Source organism: Podarcis liolepis (assembly GCF_965112155.1).
Source record: "Podarcis liolepis genome assembly, chromosome: 1".
NCBI classification, from domain to species: domain Eukaryota; kingdom Metazoa; phylum Chordata; class Lepidosauria; order Squamata; family Lacertidae; genus Podarcis; species Podarcis liolepis.
This window is the reverse complement of record NC_139554.1, coordinates 29,700,789-29,723,455: the sequence shown is the minus strand read 5'-3', so window position 1 is coordinate 29,723,455 and position 22,667 is coordinate 29,700,789. Positions and strand designations below refer to the sequence as shown.

General features: G+C 42.3%; 1 protein-coding gene and 1 long non-coding RNA gene across 3 annotated transcripts; one reads left to right on the top strand and one right to left on the bottom strand.

The window, feature by feature from the left end:
- Positions 1 to 8,949: 8,949 nt before the first annotated feature.
- ALKBH1 (alkB homolog 1, histone H2A dioxygenase) lies at positions 8,950 to 22,641 on the bottom strand. Of its 2 annotated transcripts, none has more exons than XM_083503228.1 (6): positions 22,508 to 22,641; positions 16,695 to 16,803; positions 16,268 to 16,430; positions 12,472 to 12,562; positions 11,507 to 11,700; positions 8,950 to 9,759 (listed from the first exon to the last, which is right to left on the bottom strand). In XM_083503228.1, the coding sequence occupies exons 1-6, from the start codon at positions 22,637 to 22,639 to the stop codon at positions 9,336 to 9,338; spliced, it is 1,113 nt and encodes a 370-aa protein (XP_083359354.1). In that variant the 5' UTR covers positions 22,640 to 22,641; the 3' UTR covers positions 8,950 to 9,335. The 2 variants fall into 2 exon arrangements, with proteins under 2 accessions (XP_083359354.1, XP_083359355.1); XM_083503229.1 differs by having other exon boundaries at positions 22,228 to 22,566.
- On the top strand, positions 14,283 to 15,929 carry LOC310707213. The gene is made up of 2 exons (XR_014526390.1): positions 14,283 to 14,420; positions 14,655 to 15,929. It is a non-coding gene; the product is annotated as an uncharacterized lncRNA (long non-coding RNA).
- Positions 22,642 to 22,667: the final 26 nt, after the last annotated feature.

The following is a 22,667-nucleotide window of genomic DNA, read 5'->3' as shown; positions in this document are numbered from 1 at the left end:
ATCTGAAGAAGTGTGCATGCACACGAAAGCTCATACCAAGAACTAACTCAGTTGGTCTTTAAGGTGCTACTGGAAGGAATTTTTTTATTTTGACTATGGCAGACCAACACGGCTACCTATCTGTAACTTAGCAGTATGCTGTTAGTATGATGAAACATTGACATCACTCCTTAGATGTAGTGTACATAAGATTTCTATACGCTTAACAAACCTGTTGAACTTTATTGGTTACACATGAAAACAGGAGCTTTAAACAGTCCCCAATGTAAGGCTCTTATTAACAGCTGTGTGATGAGAGAAAACACATTATTGTCGAGCTTATTTAAATGCTGCTTTTCCAGTCTGTGCTCAAAGTGGCTCACTAGAACAATCAACAAATTAATATTGAGATACAACAGAAATACGTTCTTGAATAGATCAAACACATTTCGTAAAAGACCGTATTATCTCCACGGTGGCAAACTAGCAAAAAAACATCCCCTCAAATATGTCAGGGAGGAGCCTTAGTAGCTGACGTCAGCCAGGGCACTGCCCTCCCAGGCCAGGTGGAAATGTGTCAGGCAGAGGACCAGTTATTGGGGGAGGACTCATAGCTAGATGGTCTTTCTGCACCTTGATCTGCAGGATGAGATGCAGGAGCAGCATCTGCTACTGGAGTCAGCTAGAGCCTCACCTTCCCAGACCAGCAGGTTTATCTTTCTCCATCACTGCATCTCCAGGCTGATAGAAGCCCGCATGCCAGGCTGCTGCTAAATAAAGGCACATAAACCCTGCAAGAAAAAAAGGCAGAAACTCCCAAATCGCTCATGATTCTGCCAGAGGATAATTCTCTCTTTTTTTTACTCCCTTTGTTATGCAGTGCGCCAAGTGCTGTGTGAGTCAAGGCACCGGTGGTGGATCGTGCTTCTGAGCACTCGGTCTGGTTCTCAACAGAAATGGCATTGTGTTCGAAGGCTTCTAGCAGCTGTAATCTGCGTGGTGTTTAGCTGTTACGCCAGGAGCAGCCACAAGGGGGAAGGAGCAGATCAGAAATGGCAAAAGGGATCATCCAGAAGGGAGGCTTTTCAGAGCACGAGATGGACCACCTTATGTAGGAATGATCTTTTCCAAACCGGGTTTCATGGCTGCCATATTGGGCCAGGAGATGTGATATGGCCCTATTTCCACCTTGTATCCTATAACAAACACGACTGATATATGCCTCCTCTTTGTTTATCTTGAATAAAAATTTGGGCTGACAGGCCCAAATAGAACAATATCCTCCTTGCATGATGGCGTTCAAGAAAGGCTACAGGCTTGAGTGGTTCCTGGACAAAATGCCCCTTTAGGCTTTCCTGGCACTTGTAACATTAGCAACAATTCAAAGGTGACCAGGTGTGGCCATTTTAATTTCCCATAATGCCCAGAGCACCTGACATGGCGCCCCTCCAAGGGCATTATGGGAAAGTTAACTGCAGGCTCAAGACACAATTGATATAGAGGGGCTGGAACTGGACCCTGGAGTCTAGCAGCTGTCCTTAGGATGCCAGATGCTGACAGCAGGCTGTGTGTGTGTGTTTTAATAGCTGGTTCTCTCGCGTTTCTTCTTTGGACACCCTGAAACACACAGCAGCCCGTGCGCTTTTGTTCTAGTGTCTCTGCTGGGGGACCCGCCATGCTCCTTCTGGGGTAGTTTGTTGTCATTGGCCCCCACCATGCACTCAGCTCTCACCTGTGGCTCCTAGTCAACATGCAGCAGTGGCCACACCCCAGAACTGGCTTTGACTGATCAGTTAAACAAGGTGAGAGTAGCCAATAGGTCTTTAAACCCCTGGTGAGTTAGGGACTTCCCCTGCCCATGAAGACAGGCTCCAGCGGATTGAGCAGGCGACACCAATAGTGGGTGCAATGGTCAAAGAAGCGGTTTCTGCGCGTGCTGTTGAGGGAAATGAGGGGCAGATAGCCCATCCAGGAGAAGGAAAACGCTGATCCTAAAACTCCGCTACCTTGCGGGACATCTTTGAGAGAAGAAAAGGCTAAGGAGTAAACCCTACTCAAATCTGGAGTTCCTAAAATGATTGGATTGCGCCTTGTATGCCTCCTTCCTGCAACTCCTGCAGCCAAGCTGATGCCAAGTGTATTGCTCTACTTTCCTTTGAAAGGGGCCGAAAGGGGGGGGGGTCCTTGTCATCTGGGCAGCACAGAATCTTCCAACACACTGCCCAGGCTTGGACCCCAGGGAGGTCACTTTTGCCACCAGCTTCTTGGGTCTGCTGTGTCTGCAACAAGTGGTCCCCTCCAGCTGTGTCATCTTTGTTTTGTTTTCATTACTCTGTTCAATGCTCACTCTCATTCCTTGGCTTAAGAGGCCCAATGTGAGGAAGTTTGACTTTTGCCATATTCACAACATACATTTAAAGCACCACGATACGACTTTAAATAGTCACGGCTTTCGCTAAAGAATTCTAGCTTTCGCTTGTTAAAGGTGCTGGGAGTTGTTAGGAGACCCCATTCCCCTCTCAGACCTGTAATTCCTAGAGTCCCCTGGGAAGAGGAACTGACATTAAACCTCTCCTATTATCTATTGTGACCCCACTCCCTGCACTACTGCATTTAGAAAGCTGCAGTCAGGTGTGACTCAAGTTGGGCAGAGTCAATAGGTAGAGGTTGTTTCCTTTAAGGCTCCCTATTTTTCGAGAACTGTGGGAAAAGGATTGGAAATGATAATAGTAGTAATAATAAATACTAATTAGTCGCTTTATGGTCCAGCTTAAAGCGACTAATTAGTATTTATTATTACTACTATTATAAAGCTGGACCATAAAGAAGGCTGATCGCCGAAGAATTGATGCTTTTGAATTATGGTGCTGGAGGAGACTCTTGAGAGTCCCATGGACTGCAAGAAGATCAAATGCATCCATTCATAAGGAAATCAGCCCTGAGTGCTCACTGGAAGGACAGATCCTGAAGCTGAGGCTCCAATACTTTGGCCACCTCATGAGAAGAGAAGACTCCCTGGAAAAGACCCTGATGTTGGGAAAGATGGAGGGCACAAGGAGAAGGGGACGACAGAGGACGAGATGGTTGGACAGTGTTCTCGAAGCTACAAACATGAGTCTGACCAAACTGCGGGAGGCAGTGGAAGACAGGAGTGCCTGGCGTGCTCTGGTTCATGGGGTCACAAAGAGTCGGACACAACTAAACGACTAAACAACAACAATAACAATTAGTCGCTTTCCTCACAAAAGCAGCCCAAAATGACTTAAACACTGAAACAATTACAACAAGCACAACTGATCAAAACCTAAAAAACACATCTGTATAAATAAAAAACATGTCCTGCCCCGCTAAAAGAGACTACAAGTTCCTGAAATCCTTCAAATTGAGGACCAAAAGCCTGTCACCTAAAAATAGATTTAGTTGGTGCCAGTCATGCCTCCCTGGGGACAGAATTCTACAAGTGAGGGACCACTACTGAAAAGGCCCTCTGACCCTTCCTATAGGGAACAGCAGTCCTTGAGGTATTGGGGTCCACAAAGTTTATGTTAACACCAGCACTCTGAACTGAGTCTAGAAACTAAACTGGCTCCAGGCAGAACCTGTTAAATAGTCTGAGGGGAAAACAACCCGAAGAGGTCAAAAAGACTGGCAAACAGACTTAAATAGAATCTAGCTCATCCAGACTTCTTTTTGCACCATGCTTTTCAGTCACAGGCCTCCACTTTAATGCTGCATGTCCAAGTTGTCTTTTTATTTTATTTTAGCTCTGGCACTTTCCCTGAAAAAAAAAAACAAAAACATTTACCGCTGCACTGGAGCAAATGGCAACCCACAGAAAACCCAATTTGCTCCGTTTGCTCCAATTCAAACAACTTGGCTGAAGGAATTGAGGGAATGCTTATCAAATTTGCAGATGGCAACAAACTGGGAGGGGTAGCTTCACCTTCAAAGGTGCACTCCTCCATTGTCTCCCAAGGCGGACGGATGCCAAGAACGTACTGTACTCTCCTCTCTTTGTACTGTGCTGACTATATGTAACCCAGAAACATGGCATGAAGAATGAGTCTGGCTCCTAGATTCACTTCTGTGTGCTGAATCTTCCATCATTTAAAAATCAATAACCATCTCCAATACTCATCAGTTGGCTCTTCTGAGCCTCATTATGGCTGTAATGTGCCACAGCAAACTATAGTTTGTTTTCCCCTCTTCTGTAATCAACAGGACCTTTCTGTTAATGAGAAAAAAGTTCCTTATCTCTTTCTCAAGCACCTAACAAAGAAAGGAATGGATGCTTAGCAGACTCCCTTGGGAAACCAGACTCCCAGGAGCCTTGCTACAGGACACTACTTCTCTCAATCTCCTTCCGAAAATGCAAGGCAGGAATTTCTCAGGTAATTCAAGGTGCTTAATAAGACAGCACTGAATAGTGGTGTTGAGTAGTTCCACATTTTCTCTGTCACCCAATAGCATTTCTCCGTGTTCTCCATGCAGAGGACCTACCACTTGCTTGTTCTTCTTACATCGGACATAACCAAAGAAACCTTTTATTATTATTTCTAACCTGTCTTGCAAGCCTGAGCTCATTCTGAGCTTTAGCCAGCCTGACTTTCCCCCTGCAGCTGTTGGCTACTCATGTATACAGTGGTGCCCCGCAAGACGAAATTAATTCGTTCCGCAATTTTTGTCTAGCGAATTTTTCGTCTTGCGAAGCACAAAATCCCATAGGAATGCATTGAAAATCAATTAATGCGTTCCTATGGTCAAAAAAAGTCCAAACAAAGCCAAATTTGGTACAACAACAGTTTATTAACTGCTCTTTAAAGTCACACATACTGTAAAGAGCAGTTCAAAAATTGAAGGGAAAATAAATTAACTTTATAAACAAAACATGTCTTTGTTTTTAGACAAAGAAAACAAAGTCGCGAGACGTTTTCGTCTTGCGAAGCAAGCCCATAGGGAAATTCGTCTTGCGAGGCAAATCGAAAACGGAAAAACCTTTCGTCTAGCGAGTTTTTTGTCTTGCGAGGCATTCGTCTTGCGAGGTACCACTGTACTCCTCCTTTGTGATTTCCTTTTTCTTCCATTTCTTATACATGCCCTTCTTAATTCTTAACTCAGCTGTAAGCTCCTTATGCAGCCACACCGGTTTCCTTACATGCCTTCCACTTTTCTTTCTTGTTGGTATTGTATGCATCTGGGCCTTCAATATTTCTCTTTTTAGAAATTCCCATCCTTCTTGGATTCCCTTCTCATTGAGTATTTCTGACCACAGGATCACACCCAGTAGTTCCTTCAGCTTTTCAAAATTGGCCTTCTTAAAATCCAGTGTGTGTGTCCGACTACACTCAGTTTTCCCTTGCCTCTGTATCCTGAAACCCAGGATAATATGATCACTTCCTCCCAAGTTTCCAGGCACTTCCACCTCATTAATCAGTTCCTCCCTATTGGTGAGGACCAGGTCAAAGATAGATGATCCCCTTGTCGGTTCTTCCACCTTCTGGGAAATGAAATTGGAGGAATTTGTCAGACCTCACACTCTTGGCAGAGTTTGAGTCCCAACAGCTATCAGGGAAGTTGAAGTCCCCCATGATTACTATTTCTCTCCTTTTCAAATGTTTGGTAATCTGCTCTAATAAGGCATCATCCAAGGCTTCAGTCTGGCTAGGTGGTCTATAGCAGACACCCATAGTAAGGGCACTGTTGTTTCTCTCTCCTACAATTTTTACCCGTATACTCTCAATCTGCTTTTCATGCTCTAGATCATGGATTTCTTCACAAGTATACACATCCTTTATATACAATGCTACTCCTCCTCCCTTCCTGTTTGGTCTATTCCCTTTGAACAGGCTATACCCCACAATTCCTACATTCCAGTCATGAGTCTCATCCCACCAGGTTTCAGTCATGCTTATAAGGTTGTATTTGCCATCCTGTACTAAAAGCTCCAATTCATCTTGTTTCTTTCCCATACTCTGTGCATTTGTGTAGAGACAACTGAAACCATGAGTTGTTCTCTGCAATTACTTCCTTCCTGCAGTTTCTTGCCCTTTAGCAGGTTTCTGGAGCACCACCTCAGTTTCCTGTGTATCAATGAAGCTATTATCCCCAGTGCCAGGTGCTCTTTCGTCATTCGTATAGTTTTCTACCTCCCCCTCAAGATCTAGTTTAAAGCTCTTCTGATCAGATTCTCAAGACTCTTGGCAAACACATTCTTGCCAACTGCTGAGGTGCAGCCCATCTCTCGCCAGAGGTGCTACCTCAAGGAAGTAGAGGTATCTCCAGATGCAATACTAGCAACAAATAGGTGACTGTACTATTAAAATGTTGGTTTTAAATAACCATGTATTTAATCAAGGAGTAGTAACAGAGTTTAGAACAAATGGCTGGCACATCTTAACTGCTATCAATTAGGATATGCTTATTAATGTATCCAAGGGAAAGTCCCCCAACCCCAACACAATGGGATAATTATATTGACCTACAACCATTTTTCTGGGCTAGTAGTACAAAAGATTAATTGAGGATGGAGAAAAACATTTTTGTAAACCACTTAGAGGTTTTCTTACAATTAAATGGTATATAGGTAAAGGGACCCCTGAACATTACATCAAGTCGCGAACGACTCTGGGGTTGTGGCGCTCATCTCGCTTTACTGGCTGAGGGAGTACAGCTTCCGGGCCATGTGGCCAGCTAAGCCGCTTCTGGTGAACCAGAGCAGCACGTAGAAATGCCATTTACCTTCCCACCGGAGTGGTACCTATTTATCTACTTGCACTTTGACGTGCTTTCGAACTGCTAGGTTGGCAGGAGCAGGGACCGAGCAATGGGAGCTCACCCTGTTGCAGGGATTCGAACCGCCAACCTTCTGATTGGCAAGCCCTAGGCTCTGTGGTTTAGACCACAGTGCCACTCACGCTGTGTGTGTGTGTGTGTGTGTGTATATATATATATATATATATGCAGGTTTTGGTGTCCTCGGGTGTCTTCCCGTGTAAAAGTTGGGGTGTCTAGGCGACGTTTCGACGAGGTCTCACTCGTCATCTTCAGGCTGGTGCTTTCGGCTTCTTGTTACTGGAACAGAGCTGGAGATGACGAGTGAGACCTCGTCGAAACGTCGCCTAGACACCCCAACTTTTACACGGGAAGACACCCGAGGACACCAAAACCTGCATTCCTGTACCCGTGAAAATCTACGAAAACAAATATATATATATATATATATATATATATATATATACACATAGTTTGTTAAATAAAATTATAGGCAGCCGCACTGAGCACAATTTAAAATGTCCTGGGATTAGCTGAACTCTGAACTGCACTAATTGAGAGCAGGCAGCTAACCTCTCTTAAGGTAAACCTGAACACCCCCCCTTTTTTCCACAACAAGCAGAAGCAGAAGTGGCCATCTCAGGTACATACTTTATATGGGAGATCTGTGAGCTACTGTACACATTATAGTTTTATACGTATATACCCCGAACATTTGAACAGTGTAACCCTATGCATGCTTACTCAGAAGAAAGCTTAAGTATTCCCCTGGAAATGCTAAGAGTGAACACAACAAGCATGTCAGAGAGCCATGACTGCATGCAGCTCCCAGCTGCATTTGCTGGCAAATGTGGGCTGTTTCTGAGTCTCAATGTGAAAGAGAATTCAGTTCTTCCTTTGTGTACCCTCACATGTTATCTCAGGAAAACTAATTTATTAATATCATTCCATATTGAATGCCTGCGCAGAAAAGATTTTGAACCATTAATGAAATGCAAGCCTAACTTCTGACAACAGGTGCCAGTTGTTTTCTTTTGAAAATCCTGATGCACCACAGGAATGAATACCCAGAGAGATATATGAAGGACTATACCAAACCCACACCATGGTTGAGCATTGCAAAGAAATGTCCAACTTCCTCAGAGTTTAGCCATGTAGAGGTGAACAGATACTCCTTGTTCTGCTGGGGGATATCAGGAACAGCAGAGCTAGACACAGCCTAAGGAAAAGGCGAGAGTTGCTCAAGGCAGCATGAACAATACTGCAGCATGAACAAAATAACTAAGCAAAAAGGAGGAGGGGAGGAGGAAAAAGAGAGAAACAGCCCTCCAAGACAGATAGGGATCTTTAATTTAAAACAGAGTAAGCTTATTCATGGGGAAAGTGCGACAAAACACCCCTGGGACAGAGCGCTGCACTCTGGCAATTAAAATTGCATTAAAAACCAGATAGGGAAGTCGGAATCCTAAAACAGATGGGCACTGAAGACTGTGTTGTCCTTATTTGTTTCAATATATTTACCTTTTGGGCAATAGAGATAGTCGCTGATTAATTTTCTTTCTGGGCGCTTCATCTACAACTTCATTGTTCCTGTTTGTAAAGTCATTCTCTTCTGCTTGCTCCTGAAGGAGGCAGACTGCAAAGATTGCATTATGCAGGCAGCCAAACGACCTGACGCTGATGGAACAGGGCAGTTTTAGTATTCAGAGACAAGGGGAAGAAAAGGACATATTGAATAGAAAAATCACTACACAGTCCCTAATTATTTTCCTCCGAGAAAGGGAGGTTGTTTTAAATAAAAGCCTCACCCCACCCTCAAAATGAACCCTTGGTATCAATCAGTGGGTAATAAGCACATTGCTAGGCATACAGCAGGTCTCTCTAGACAACTCAGCAGGACTTCAGGCTAGCAGCATGAAGGGATGTACATTGTGCTGCAAGCAAAGTGTCTTTGAATGGCCATTTCAGTATGAAACAAAGTTAAAATTTGGTTTATTATTTATCTGTAACATGCCCTCCTCTGGGTTCCCCTTATGGCCTCCCACCTAGGCAGGAAACAGACCCATACCTGCTTATTTTAGGCATGACTTAGGGTTGCAAAAATCTGAAACTTAACAGCTGCTCCTTTCGCTGGTGCCTCCCTCCAGTCCTAATATCTCACAGTAGCAGTAGTAGTAGTAGTAGTAGTAGTAATAATAATAATAATAATAATAATTTATTTATACATACATACCCCGCCCATCTGGCTGGGTTTCCCCAGCCACTCTGGGCAGCTTCCAACAAAAAAAATAAAATACAATAAAACATCAGATATTAAAAACTTCCCTAAACAGGGCTGCCTTCAGATGTCTTCTAAAAGATGTCACTTGTAACAGTGAGTAACAAGACAGCTGCAAGTCAGGGAATATATATTATATTCAGATGGTGTTAACCAAAGCACTGGAGTGACATTCTTTAGTTGTGTGACCTTGGGAGATAACACAACACAAATAGTCTTTTGGTCCGAGCCATGTACTTTGCCCACAAAGTTCAAAACATTTTGTTACACATCCACTTCGTATGTTGCTGCTCCATATGGCCAGGTTTTAGCTGCCCGAATCAGACCTGTGCTTTTTTATTTCACTGTGCTCCTCATGATAAGAGCCTACAGAGGAAGCATCCAGGTCTCTCCCTGTCCTGGCTTCAGTTGGGAAGCTCTGACCTTCAGCAAGCACTTGCCTGACAGTCATGTTGACACGGGATGCTTGCAGATACTTGGCACAGACTTGCCAGTCCTCCTGAGAGCAGGGCTCCATAACAGAGTCTTCAGGAAGGTCAGCAGGGAGAGGCAGCTCCAGGCAAGAAGGCAAAGGCTTCCCCTCCAGGTTGGGCAGAATCCTGGGGACTGCGTGGTACAGCAGGCGGCTGAAGCCGGACATGATCATCATGTCCCCGCTGTGCATGAACATGGCCACAGGGGCTTCATCTCGTTTCAGCCCCCCTAACAAGAATATGGATGACTGTCCAAAACTAAACAGAGGAAAAAGAGGGAAGGCAGTTAGTAAAACTGTAGCTATGGGAAGATTTTACCAGCTATTCTCTTCTCAATAGGCGAGGTGGAAGTTCCACTGCAACTTGGCACACATAAAGACCACCCGTGTTGTGCTATATTCGTTCTTTTTATGTTATAATTTACATAATACATATGCACTTTCCAAAGTGTTATCTCATTCAACTCTAAAGCAAACAAACAGCTCCCCACATCCTTCCTCTTATGGTACTTTTAAGACGTTTATTAGGGAAAGAGCTGTAGCTCAGTGGCAGAACATCTGCTTTACATTCAGAAGGTCCCAGGTTTGATCCCTGGCATTTCCAGGTTGGCCTGGGAGACACCCCTGCCTGAAATCCTGGATAGCTGCTGCCAGTCAGCGCACAATTCTGACCTAGATGGACCTGACTTAATAAATAATAATAATGTCGCTAATTATACCCCACCCATCTGGCTTTGTTTCCTCAGCCGCTCTGGGCGGCTTACAGCATACAGTAGTACCTCGGGTTACATACGCTTCAGGTTACATACGCTTCAGGTTGCAGACTCCGCTAACCCAGAAATAGTGCTTCAGATTAAGAACTTTGCTTCAGGATGAGAACAGAAATCGCGCGGTAGCAGCGGGAGGCCCCATTAGCTAAAGTGGTGCTTCAGGTTAAGAACAGTTTCAGGTTAAGTACGGACCTCCAGAACGAATTAAGTACTTAACCTGAGGTACCACTGTATATTGAAACATAATCAAACATCAAACATTAAAGGCTTCCCAATACAGGGCAGCCTTCAGATGTCTTCTAAAAGTTATGTAGTTCTTTATCTCCTTGACATCTGAAGGGAGGGTGTTTCACAGGGATGGGGCAACTTCCAAAACATATTAGCACCTGAGGCAAATTGCAAAATGGTGTCCTACTCCCTATCATTGAAGAAGGGTTAGTGAAGATCTACATCAGAAACAAGGGTGGGGGGAGACTAAAGATCTACATTGGGTTCTGCTGCCGCTGTGGATCCTGCCACCCGAGGCAGTGGCCTCACCTTGTCTCATGTGTGAGCTTGCCCTGTTCTTATATAATGGTCAAAGTTATTCGCAGGGCCAAACCACACAGGACACCTGACAGCACGTAGCTTGTCCCAGGTGTTATTATTTTCTTTTACAAAATGCAGCCATGAAGGCTTGGTGGGGTGTTTCTCAACTATCTCCCAACTGGTGATTTTTCTGCTAAAATTCCCTCTCCATTCTAACCCCAATAATAGAAATTATATATTGGCACTTTCCCCAATGTAATCAGTAAAGAAAAAGAAGCATTAAGAAGTACTCCTTCCCTGCTTCTTCCACAGAATAGATCTTCTATTTTGGGTTGTAGCCTTCACATGCAGTCTGACCTCAAGTTTACAGAGAAGAAACTCAGGAACAGTGCAGAATGTTGGGATGGACAAAGGTCAATTGACAGGCTAGCCTACAGGGCTGTTATTGGGGGGCGGGATATGGAATCAATGTTTATAAATGAAATAAACAATGGCTCCCATAGACTTCAGCAATCCTACTATTCTGGATCAGTAGTCGGTTGCTGCCCATGATCTTGATCTGCCCTATTTCCCTACACTTCATACTTCCAGAGGCAGGGAGTTTGCGCTTGCCACATGAAACCTGTCATTTGTACACTTTAATCAAGATGCATTAGCTAGAAGATGAAAGGTGTACACTGCCTTCTACAAAATGTTTGGGTAGCCTACCAGAATGATAGAAGAGGTTGAGAATAGTCCAATTCGGACTCATCCACGTGAATTCCCAGAGATGAATCAAAGTGATAGTAGTTGAGGATTCCTGCTTCCGCTTGGAAACGTGGAAAACCACAAGCTTTAGCCACTTGCTCCGAGAGGAAAGCCAAGTCAGATGGAAAAGGCGTGTAGTGGTTGGCTGAATATTTCTGGTGAAGGAGCAAAAGAACAACAACAAATACGCAAACAGAATTCCAGAGGAACAAAGCCATCCTATGAACAAATCCAGTCGTGACTTAAAGTGAGTTTTAGGTCAATGCCTGGCTGTGTTGGAGCCCACTATCTCCTTTCCAAAGCTGAAGTGGGGAGCAGATTAGGCAGCTTCCCCTACTGGAGTTCCAAGTGTAACATCCATTCAAAATGGGCTTTAGAGCCTCAACTGTCACTTCCTCTGCTATTGCCAACAAGAAGCTCAGTTAGTGCTAGCGGTTGCAACAGTGATTTTGTAGTTCAGACCCAGGAACAAAAATCAAGACACTCAGTATATCAGACATGATGATTAATATTTTTCACACAGGGGTGACATAGTCCAGAATCTTTCCCACAAATTCCTAAATACAAACTTCCCTGAACTAGAAACCTCAATATGGTTTGCTAAATGTTTCTGGTGAGAAGACTGGGAATAGGTGGATTTCTTATTAAGGCCAGACAATAAGCAGATAAGGCTGCAGGCTCATTTGGTTAAGCATGTCTGCAGCATGCTGATAGACAATTCTTTCTCACTCTACCTCAAGGTTTCAATCTGATTAGAATGTTTTGGCTTCAAATCTTTAAGAAGCCATGGTGTCTTTAGCAGAAAGCTTGCACAGTGACTTTATGCTTACATTTTCTAACCACTGCAAAAATAAAATCAACAAATATTTGCTATCATATTATCTTCCTGTTATACATTGCCAAGAGGCTCTGTTGTCCTTGAATACCTTTGTATTCCAGTTATAATGGTAACCCAAAGTCACCCAGCGAAGCTTTTCCAGTAAAGTTTTTGAGGCCCGTTTGCTGGAACTTTTGTTTCTGGAAAGATACAAAAGAAAATTACAAAAAATAAATAAATCAATTTCAATTATGAATCTCTGCAAGAGTTTTATACAGAAAGCCAAGTTTTTGATGCAGCTTATTACAATTCTTAACTTTAAAAAAGCCTGCCCATAAAGCTTGATTCTCATTATTACTTGTACAAATGTGAGTCAGTTTTCATCTGTGCTACATTTTCAACAATAGGTTCAATGATAAAAATATAAAGCAAAAAAAAATGGGCTGTGAGCTGAAGGGTTGATTAAGGCAATTCACAGAAAGTATTTTGGAAAAGTGTAATGGAACTATGGAAGGGTGAAGAAAAGCTGGATAAGATGAGTATTTCCAAGACTGGGAAAGATGTCAATTTGTGTAAGAGGCTTAATGGAAAGCTGGTCTGGTCTGACTGGAGGAATTAAAGTTCCATCTTGAAATATCTTTGAATCTAAAGTAACTGAAACCCATTCCATTTTTCTCTTGCAACAATATGGCAGATTGCCTATAGGATTGCATGTGATAATGATAAAAAGATCATGTTTCCCAATCCACAGATAATTGCATGTTCCTGTAACTTGTCATTTCAAATCAATGAAATACTAAGACATGCAACTTGGGGGCCTCTTTTCAGAGCATTTTGATAAATGATAGTGCCAAGTGGCTCAAATTCTTTATTATTATTTATCACTTGTGAAGAACCTAAAATTTTCTAAGCAGTGTACAGATATATTTTTAAAGGGTAGTAGCTGCTGGCAGGCTTAATATCCAATAGATACAATACAAAAGGAAAACAAGATGGGTAGGGTAGAAAAAAGCACACAAATTCAGGCCACCAATCCTTGAAGTTACATAATCTCAATAGCAGTATCTGATCTGGAAAGCTGGGCCTCCCTATCTTTAAGTGCACAGGAAGAAATCCAACTTGCACCCACTACTACTATCCTTTTTTAACAGAATAAATTATTCTATTTTCTTCCTTAATCTCACCAAAAAGAAATCCAGTTACTTTTGTGCAATAACTTTTAGCACTGCCTGTGACACTGAGATCCACAAGCAGCCCCAAGCTTCCAAGACACAGACAAATTGCACTGAATTTGGCACTTGCAAATTAATTTTCTAAGTGCCTAGAGAAACTATGTTGTAGTTGACCGAGAGACACAAAGTTCATGACATATTTTTAGTAAGCTGCTCTGGTCTTCATATTTTCACGTAGCTTCACAAGCAATTGCTGTCGTGCCTAATATGATATTCCACGCTGCTGAGAACAAAGCAGCAGGGAGAACTGCAGGTCAGGATTAAAGAACACTGGAAGAGCTGGGTGAGTGGGAGGAGAAACAGCAAGTGAGTTTGGAGATCTGGTTGAAGAACACTGACACATCTTGGCAGGGTGCCCCTAATTAAGATGGCAGACAGTGCTGCACAGCAGAACTGAGATGCATCTGCAAAACTTTGAAAACTACAGAAGCTCCAGAGTAGCAAAGAAATGGCTGTAGGTCACAGATCTATGCGTGGAAAGGTGCAGGGAAGCCTCCAGGTCTCCCGAGTCCACCTACATTGAGTTTTGTGTGTGTGTGTGTGCAATTCAATTTGGTATATTCAAACTTATAATGCTTTCTTTCTTTTTTCTTTCCCTCTGTATGTTTTTGGGAGGCTGCCCAGCATGGCTGGGGCAACCCAGTCGGTTGGGCAGGGTTTAAGAAATATGTTGTTGTTGTTGTTATCTCCAAAATGAAAGAGAATGGATATTAAAAGTTTGCCAGTGGGATCTGCTTGCAACCACCAGGTCAAGGCAGACACCCAACATCTCTGACCATGGAAAGAGGTCTACACCACATTACCTTAAAAGCAGAAATACACTACAGTGGTACCTCTGGTTGCGAACGGGATCCGTTCCGGAGCTCTGTTCGCAACCTGAAAAGAACGCAACCCGCATCTGCACAAGCGCGGGTCGCTGCTTCTGTGCATGACACCATTTTGCGCGTCTGCGCATGTGGCGAAACCCGGAAGTAACGCTTTCCGGTACTTCCAGGTTGCCGCGGGACGCAACCTGAAAAAAAATAACCTGAACCAAATGTAACAAGAGGTATGACTGTAGCTTCCAAATATTTATTTATTGGGGTATTTCTAAACCACCAACTTGTTATAAGTCAGTTCAGACATCAAAATCAGAGAACACACACAAAAGCCCACATTTGGGCAATAAAAAAGACTTTTAAAATAACAACTGAAAAGAAGAGCAAATCACCTGACTTTAGCATTTAAGACTTCCCAGGCCAATTACAGAGTCACTGTTGAAATCCTTTATCCTGGTGCTGGAGGAAAGTTTTATAGAGGTAAAACTTCAGCATTTAAATTTCATTGCCGGGTCAAATAGAACCGGCAGCCTTTACAAATAACTGGCTCCATGTGCAGATAATGACAAGTTTTAATTACATTACTCTGCAAGTGCATTTCAGCCTCATTTAATCCTTTGGCCCCTTTGCTTGACTGGATGCCCAACTGTAATGTCAAAAACTCAGGTCAAACAACTACAAATAAGGTTAATTCACTGCCATGCTGCAAAAATTGTATCTCCAAAACTGCTTGAGCAGCGCAGCTTCCTCTACTGCTCACAGAAGAATCAAAGATAAAAAAATCCTCAGAGAAAGAAGTTGAGGTAGAAGAAATGCTCAAGGGAAAAGGGGAGAAAGCCTTTCACTTTCTTGGCTAAGTCCAAGCTTTCAACTGCTTACATGATTTTTCTTACCACTCTCCCCATCACTAGAAGTAGCTAAAGGTAAAAGGTAAAGGACCCCTGGATTGTTAAGTTCAGTCAAAGGCGACTATGGGGTGTGGCGCTCATCTTGCTTTTCAGGCCGAGGGAGCTGGCATTTGTCCCCTGCTCTGACTTACTGCAGGAATTGTTCTAAAGTTGTCTGGTAATAGGGAAGCATATTATTATTATTATTATTATTATTATTATTATTATTATTATTATTATATCCTTATACAACCCTAATTTTGACATAGTCACATGTAATAGGGTGAATGAACAGCATAGAGCAGCACAGAGGGCCTCTAAGTTCATGAATCCAGTACTAAGAATAGTTAGCAACATAGACAAAGCTGTCTTTTGAAATTAGTACACTATGGATAAACATCAATGCTTTTTTTCATGTATTTTTTTTATAAAAAGTAAATACCTAGTTTGTTTCAAAGAACAAGTTGGTTAGTGTTAAATAATCTGAATAGAAATATGTTAGCTCCTTGGTTATTCTTAAATAGAACCAAAGACAATACCAGACACCTAAAACACAGTTAAGAGACTTTATTTCTTATAAACATATTTATATATAACTACTCATAAAAAAATCAGAGCAGTTAAAACAATTGTGCATACAAAATACAATAAAAAAAAAGTTGAAATCAGCTAATTATTGTGGATATGCTCTCAACTGGCTGAATAACCCTGACAGAATACAACCTTTCAGCAGGCATTTGAAACCTGAAACAGCAGGTGTCTGCAGTATCTACTGGCAGAGTATTCCACAATACTGGGCTGATGACACTAAAGGCTTGAATTCATAATGTTGTTGAATGAGCCAACTCTGGGAGTGACCAATGGCACTCATACAGATGGGGTCGGTGATTATTGAACTGGGATATAAAGGAGATATGTAAATGACCTTTTATCAAATTGCCTTAGCATTATTTGGAACCAGGACATACCGCAACTGATGCTGACTCTTCCCCCACAGATCAGTGGTTTCCGTAGAAGACATGTGCATATCCAAATTGCACACATTAGGCTTCTGGGTGTACGTCTTCAGGCACTGCTTCACCCAGTGACGCTGGCAGCCAGGAAGGAAGGGATCTGGGATAAATATAAACCCTAGACAAAAATGAAGGTGGATGGGGAAGAGATTGTTAGGGCCTCTATACATGTGAGCACTGAAAAGAACACTGAGAAACAGCAGGAACACAGAGCGTACAAGTTTACAACCTATGTCCTTCAGAAACAATACAGGTTGCTACAAACTGTTCTCCCAACTAAATCTGGATCATATAAAATTTATATCATAAATAATTAGAGAAGCAAACACCACATCAAAAAAAGTCCTCCCCTGCCCCTCGCTTGTCATACAAACACACTCACCTGGATAGTTTTTGAGGCCATAGGCTTTCCATTGATTAACTGGACGCAGTCCTGCTCTGTAAGCATCGTGATCACTTACTGAGGAAAAACTCAGGGGAGAGCTGACAATCTGGTGGCGGAAAATTGAATATGAGACACCTGAAATGTGGCCCACAAAACCTGGCTAAATTTTATTAGCCAGTAGGAGTTGTGCCTATCACCAACCCTAATCTGCCCCTTGAAAGGAACTGAGTCTTAAATGTGATGTCAATACGTTTCAGAGAGGCTAAGTTCATCTAGAAAAATAAGCCCCAAACTTCCTCCTTAGCTCAGGGTTGAGGGTACCTTGTCCCTTACTAAGCTGCCTGACGGATGCATACCTTTCACATTGATTCGCGATGCTTCCTGAAATCTACCAGGTTGTAAAATACCTGAGTCAGAGGCATGTGCTATATTTAGAATTTCAGCTCTTCAAAGCAATATAGTATTTGTTTTCATTACAGGGGAACTGTCAGATAGACAATAAAGCAGCAGTTGCTTCTCTGGACCTATGATGGTTTTTGTGGCACATTTTATTTCTTGATTCAGTAGGTTGTGAAACCTGAAGTCACAGTGTTCTGACAAACAGCTCACTTTTCTGTCTGCACCATAATCCCAACGTTATGTACGATTATGGCTATTAACACAGGGATTGCTAGTGCTAGAAAGCCACAACATTTTATAGCCTGTGGCAGAGTAGAATCCCAAATTCAATTGGGATAATGCATTAGTTTCCAACTCTGGTGGATATGTGATTTTAATTGAAATTACAAACGATGCTGAAGAAATAAGAGGGTAATCATAATTATGCAATCTTGAGGTCTGAAGAGCTTCTTTCTGTGACAGAAATTCTCCTTGGTAGGGCTGTAATTATACAGCACTCATTACAGTATTAACTGAGGACCAGTAAACCTGTCTAAGCACTGGTGCTAGTCGGAAATTGTTAATACCTAGTAGTCACTTTTAATATGTTATTCTTAATGAAATAAAAAGGGATCTTTTGTTACTGAAGACAGTGTTAATCCTCTGTCACCCTGAAAATGTCACCTTTATTGTTAATTTTCTCTTCAGTAGTTAATTTCCTGCAACAGTCAGAAGATAATGGGATGAGGTGGGTAAGAAGCAATAGGCAAGACAGAATCTTCCTTTCTGCAACATGTCTGATAATAATGCAAAGAGGCTTTAAAAAAAAAGACAGGGAAGAGACAGAACACACAGTGGAGAACTAACTAGTAAAATGCATAACACAGTGAGCACTCCTATGCAGTTTCCTTACAAGGGTACACTGAACTTTTGTGACTTGTCACCAGTGTTTAAAGCCCATTGATAAAAAAAAAAATCAAGCACAGAGAAGAACAAATGTAATTTGTATATTGGCCACAGACAAGGATGATGATAATCAGAGGCACTGTGGATGTGCCAAACAAGTGAGTGGGCCATGATACAGGTCTCTCATTTCAGCTTTAAAGAGCAATCGAAGGGATAAGAAATCTACATTAAAAACGTTCAACAGCAGTATTCCAAAATTAGGACCATTGTCTATGCATTCTTATACAGTCTATTAGGGTGCCCTCCAAATATTTGCAAAAGCAAATTCAACAACAGGAGACATTAACAGAGAACAACGATCACAACATCTAGGCTTCTGGCAACTGAGTCTGCTCTAGGACACCAAGAGGATGATGGGGGGCAATGAGTTCCAAAGAAATTTTTGTCTATATCTGAGGTTGTCAACCTGGTCCCTACCGAGTGGGCGTTTCAGGATTCTAGGTGGGCGGTAGAGGGTTCTACGGCACAAGCTGAATCCTCCTTCCATTGAGCACTGGTGGGCGGTCAGGAAACTTTACCATCAAGAAAGATGCATTAGGTAGGTATAAAAAGGTTGACTACCCCTGGTCTATATAAAGAGTTTTTAATAAGTTTCATGTTGTTTTCAATAAGCACTGTATAAATCTAGCATTAAAAAAAGAGTTAATCATTTCAGATTCCTCTTTTTATGCAGTTTCATACAATTTATATCACATTCCCCTTAACCACTTTTATCAAACTTTAACTCCGTTGCCCTGATCCAATGAGGGAAATCCCTGTGAAAAAGAAAGCTTCCATTCATAGACCAGCTGATATGGATGCAGAAATGTTTTTGGATGTGCACTCTATTTGCAGGGTAATGCTCATCTGGGCACCACTAAATTTGGCTGAGTCTTTTAGTGTGCACAGAAATTTGCATATTCATCTAGATTTCTGACAACTTGTTGCCCATAATTATCACTACTTCTCCACTGTCATGTGTATAGACTGCCAAATATTTTTCAAGACAATGGCTAAGGCACTGTGACCAGCAAAAAGATTACCCTATTATTTATTTCATAAAATGTATATGCCACTTGATTGTTAAAAAACCATGAAGCCTTAAGTACCAAGTAGGTGAATGTAACTTTAGTTTTCAGAGGCAAGAACCTAAGCTCAGATAAGATGCATATTAAAATTGCCTTGAGGCTCATACAAAAGACAAATCCCTTATTTAAACAAATAAATAGTCTTTAAAGTAGTAGATAGGTAGCCGTGTTGGTCTGCCATAGTCAAAATAAAAAAATTCCTTCCAGTAGCACCTTAAAGACCAACTAAGTTAGTTCTTGGTATGAGCTTTCGTGTGCATGGTATGAGCTTTCAGGTGTATCTGAAGAAGTGTGCATGCACACGAAAGCTCATACCAAGAACTAACTTAGTTGGTCTTTAAGGTGCTACTGGAAGGAATTTTTTTATTTAGTCTTTAAAGGATTTAGACTTAAGAACCCAAAGCAGAACTAGCTAAAGGGAGAGATATTCAGAGAAAAACCAGAATGCCCTCCCCACCCCACTAGTTTTCTACCTAATTGCAGCAACAGTCATATAAAAAAAAATCTCGACATCGTACTGTATGTAACATATAGTTTTGACGCAGATGATTAACAAGTAGAAAAATGTTCAAACATGGATATGACTTCATTTATTATGTGGTGCCATAGTGGTAGAACATTTGTTACACATCTTCAGGCTGCTTCTCAAATGAGGCATTCACAAAGTAAAGGAAGGATTGAACTCTGATTAATAAGAATACACACAGAGGCTTGAACCAGCAAGACTCTGGGAAGGGTGTGTATAATAATCTCTCTCTGTCTGCCTCCAGCCCCTGGACCAGGTCGTTTTATTCACAAAAGAACTTTTACAGAGTGTTTGTAAGAACCAATCAGATTTCTTCTGAGCATTTCAACAAACCCACATGGGAACAAAGTTAAACTACCAAAACTAATTAGGCATTGGGTAAACAAAGAACAGAACTACAAAGGAGAGCATTTGGCAACCCCGGGAGGTGATAAACAAGCAATATACATGATAAGGAGGATGGCCAGGAGGACAGCGATCATTATCCTCTTCATGTGAGATCTGTTTCCTAGCCCTAAGATGAACATATCAGAAAGCTACATCAAAGAAACTTGCCCACTATCTTTGATGACCCAAGAGAGATGGACAGTAGAGGAAATGGCCAGAGATGCAGAGGGTTGTGGGATTTGGTCAGAAATTATTGTCAATGTATCAAACCCAGTCAACACAAGGCATTCATCGTGGACACAATGGCTTGATGCATATTTTATAATTCCTCATAGTAATCCCACCTGACCCCACACTCTGGATATTTGCACTCCTACATCTCACCATTTTTTATTTATTTAAATTTTATTTTTTAAAATTTTTTATTTGTTTTGTTTTTTTGTAAGAAAAGTTTAAGATAGTAGAGGTTAAGGTAGCAGGAATACTGTGTTCTCTTCATGTTCATGTATGTGTTCTTATATCACAGAAAGATGTCTAGGACATTCCTAAAGGAGAGCTCAACACCCTTTGCCTATTCTTTTCTAAAACTGAGCAACTAGGCAGGACCCATGTCAGTCTGTTCAGGCAGCATTGAGCATCAGATAAATTTGCGGGAATGTAATTATAACTTCTTTGATTACACATGAAAAACCAGCTATCTGCTAAGCGCACATGAGCATAATTTAAAGTAATCTGCTGAACATGTGAACAATTCCAAGTTGGCCTTCCTGTGTCCAGACAGCGAGTTGCTTTCTTACTGCAATTCACAATCTGAGCACAAGAGGTGTCTGGCGGTGCTGCAACTCTAGGTGTGTATAATGATATTGTATCCAGAGGTAATTTTCTCAAAGAGCTTTATGAAATTAACAGGCTGAAAGTCTAACCCCATTTACCTGGGAGTAAGCCTCACTGAACTCAATGGGACATACTGTGGTACCTCGGGTTAAGAACTTAATTCATTCCGGAGGTCTGTTCTTAACCTGAAACTGTCCTTACCCTGAGTCACCACTTTAGCTAATGGGGCCTCCCACTGCTGCCGCGCCGCCACCGAACAACTTCTGTTCTCATCCTGAAGCAAAGTTCTTAACCCGAGGTACTATTTCTGGATTAGCAGAGTCTGTAACCCGAAGCGTCTGTAACCTGAGGTACCACTGTACTTCTGACTGTAACCATTTCCCTTCAGTGGAAAAGATTAGAATGCTGGTGACAGATCAGTAAACTGTAGCAGCTGTAAGATGCTAATCTTTTGAAAATGCCATGAATATCAATAAATGTATCTTTGCTTGTGCAGCAAAAATTTTCATGAGATGCCCTTCTTTCAATTCTGCCACCCTCACAGGCATGCTTGGTGGGGACATGGGGGAGGCCTTCTTGGTGACTGTTCCCAGGCTGGAACTCCCTTACTAGAGAGGCTAGACTGGCTCCCTCACTATCCTTCTGCCAAGAAGTGAAGACTGTAATCTTCTGGTGGGTTTGGGGGAGCTAACTGTTCTTAAGGAAAGGGCTTTTAGTAGTGCTGCACTGTTTTTTTCTTTACTAGATTTGTTTTCATATGATTCTAATTCTCTTATAGTTAAAGCAAACATAGATAAAAAACAGAAAGCTAAAAGCATATGAAAGATAATAGTTGAAAAGTAATTGAACTATTATCTTTTATATGCTTTTATCCACGTTTGCTTCAATTTTTATGACCTACTTTTCTGGAAGAAAAGTTGGGATATAAATGAACAAACAAATCATCAGTATTTGTAAACTATTATAATAAAAGACCTTCATTTCTCTAGCTGCCCACAACCGTTCATGAGGATTCAGTTTACCACTCTCCTTCACCCCTTTCACCAACAATCCCAAAAGCACACACCAATCAGAAACGCAGGGTCATTTTGTGGAAAAGCCACACTTCGGTAATACTGCGCACTGCCTTGAAGACTAAACGTTCCAGATTTAACCGCTGGCATCTTTCTTATGGCTGGTTAAAAGGCTAACAGTCTAGATTTTTCATATATGTTAATTCTTGCACCTTATACAAAAAAAAGCAGAATCCTGTATTGCTTCAGACTGCACGTGTGTGAATTATATTTTTGAATGCTTGTGGCTGCTTGCATGCAGCGATATGCTGTACTAGTCTCTTTTTAAAATTAAAATTAAAAATCGACACTCTCCCTACCTGAGGAATTCCACACCTGAGTGCACATGTTGTGGGTGGCTGGCCTAACCCCCCCCCCCCCAATAACTTCAGTTCTGCCACAAGAGGAGCCTTCCCACCTCCATCCGGCATTCCTGCTCAGCTGCAAATACAGAGGCAAAATCTGATCGGGGGATGGAGGACAGAAGGTTCCCCCCCCCTCGGGGGCGGCGGCATGTGCAGGAACCCGGAAGGGGCAGCTGTCACCATGGAGACAAGAGCGTGCGTTGGCGGTGTGGTAGGGCACTACCGTCCGGTTTACCTGCCGCGCCGCTGGCTTCGAGAAATCAATGGCCCCAGAAGGGTCCGAGCCCTCCCACCGCCGGTAGAAGCGAAAGAGCCGGCGGAAGGCGTCCTCGCCACCCTCCCGCGCGGAGACGGCGCCCGCCGCCATCTTAGCGCCGGGAGTGACCTTGCTCGCG

What these genes read in the sequence shown, in the direction of transcription:
- ALKBH1 (XM_083503228.1), bottom strand. Translation starts at nt 22,639, where the DNA reads ATGGCGGCGGGCGCCGTCTCCGCGCGGGAGGGTGGCGAGGACGCCTTC. An exon ending in TGGCCTCAAAAACTATCCAG is followed by an intron (nt 16,431 to 16,694) that starts GTGAGTGTGTTT and finishes ATTTTTGTCTAG; the next exon opens with GGTTTATATTTATCCCAGAT. An exon ending in ATTATAACTGGAATACAAAG is followed by an intron (nt 11,701 to 12,471) that starts GTATTCAAGGAC and finishes CTCCTTCACCAG; the next exon opens with AAATATTCAGCCAACCACTA.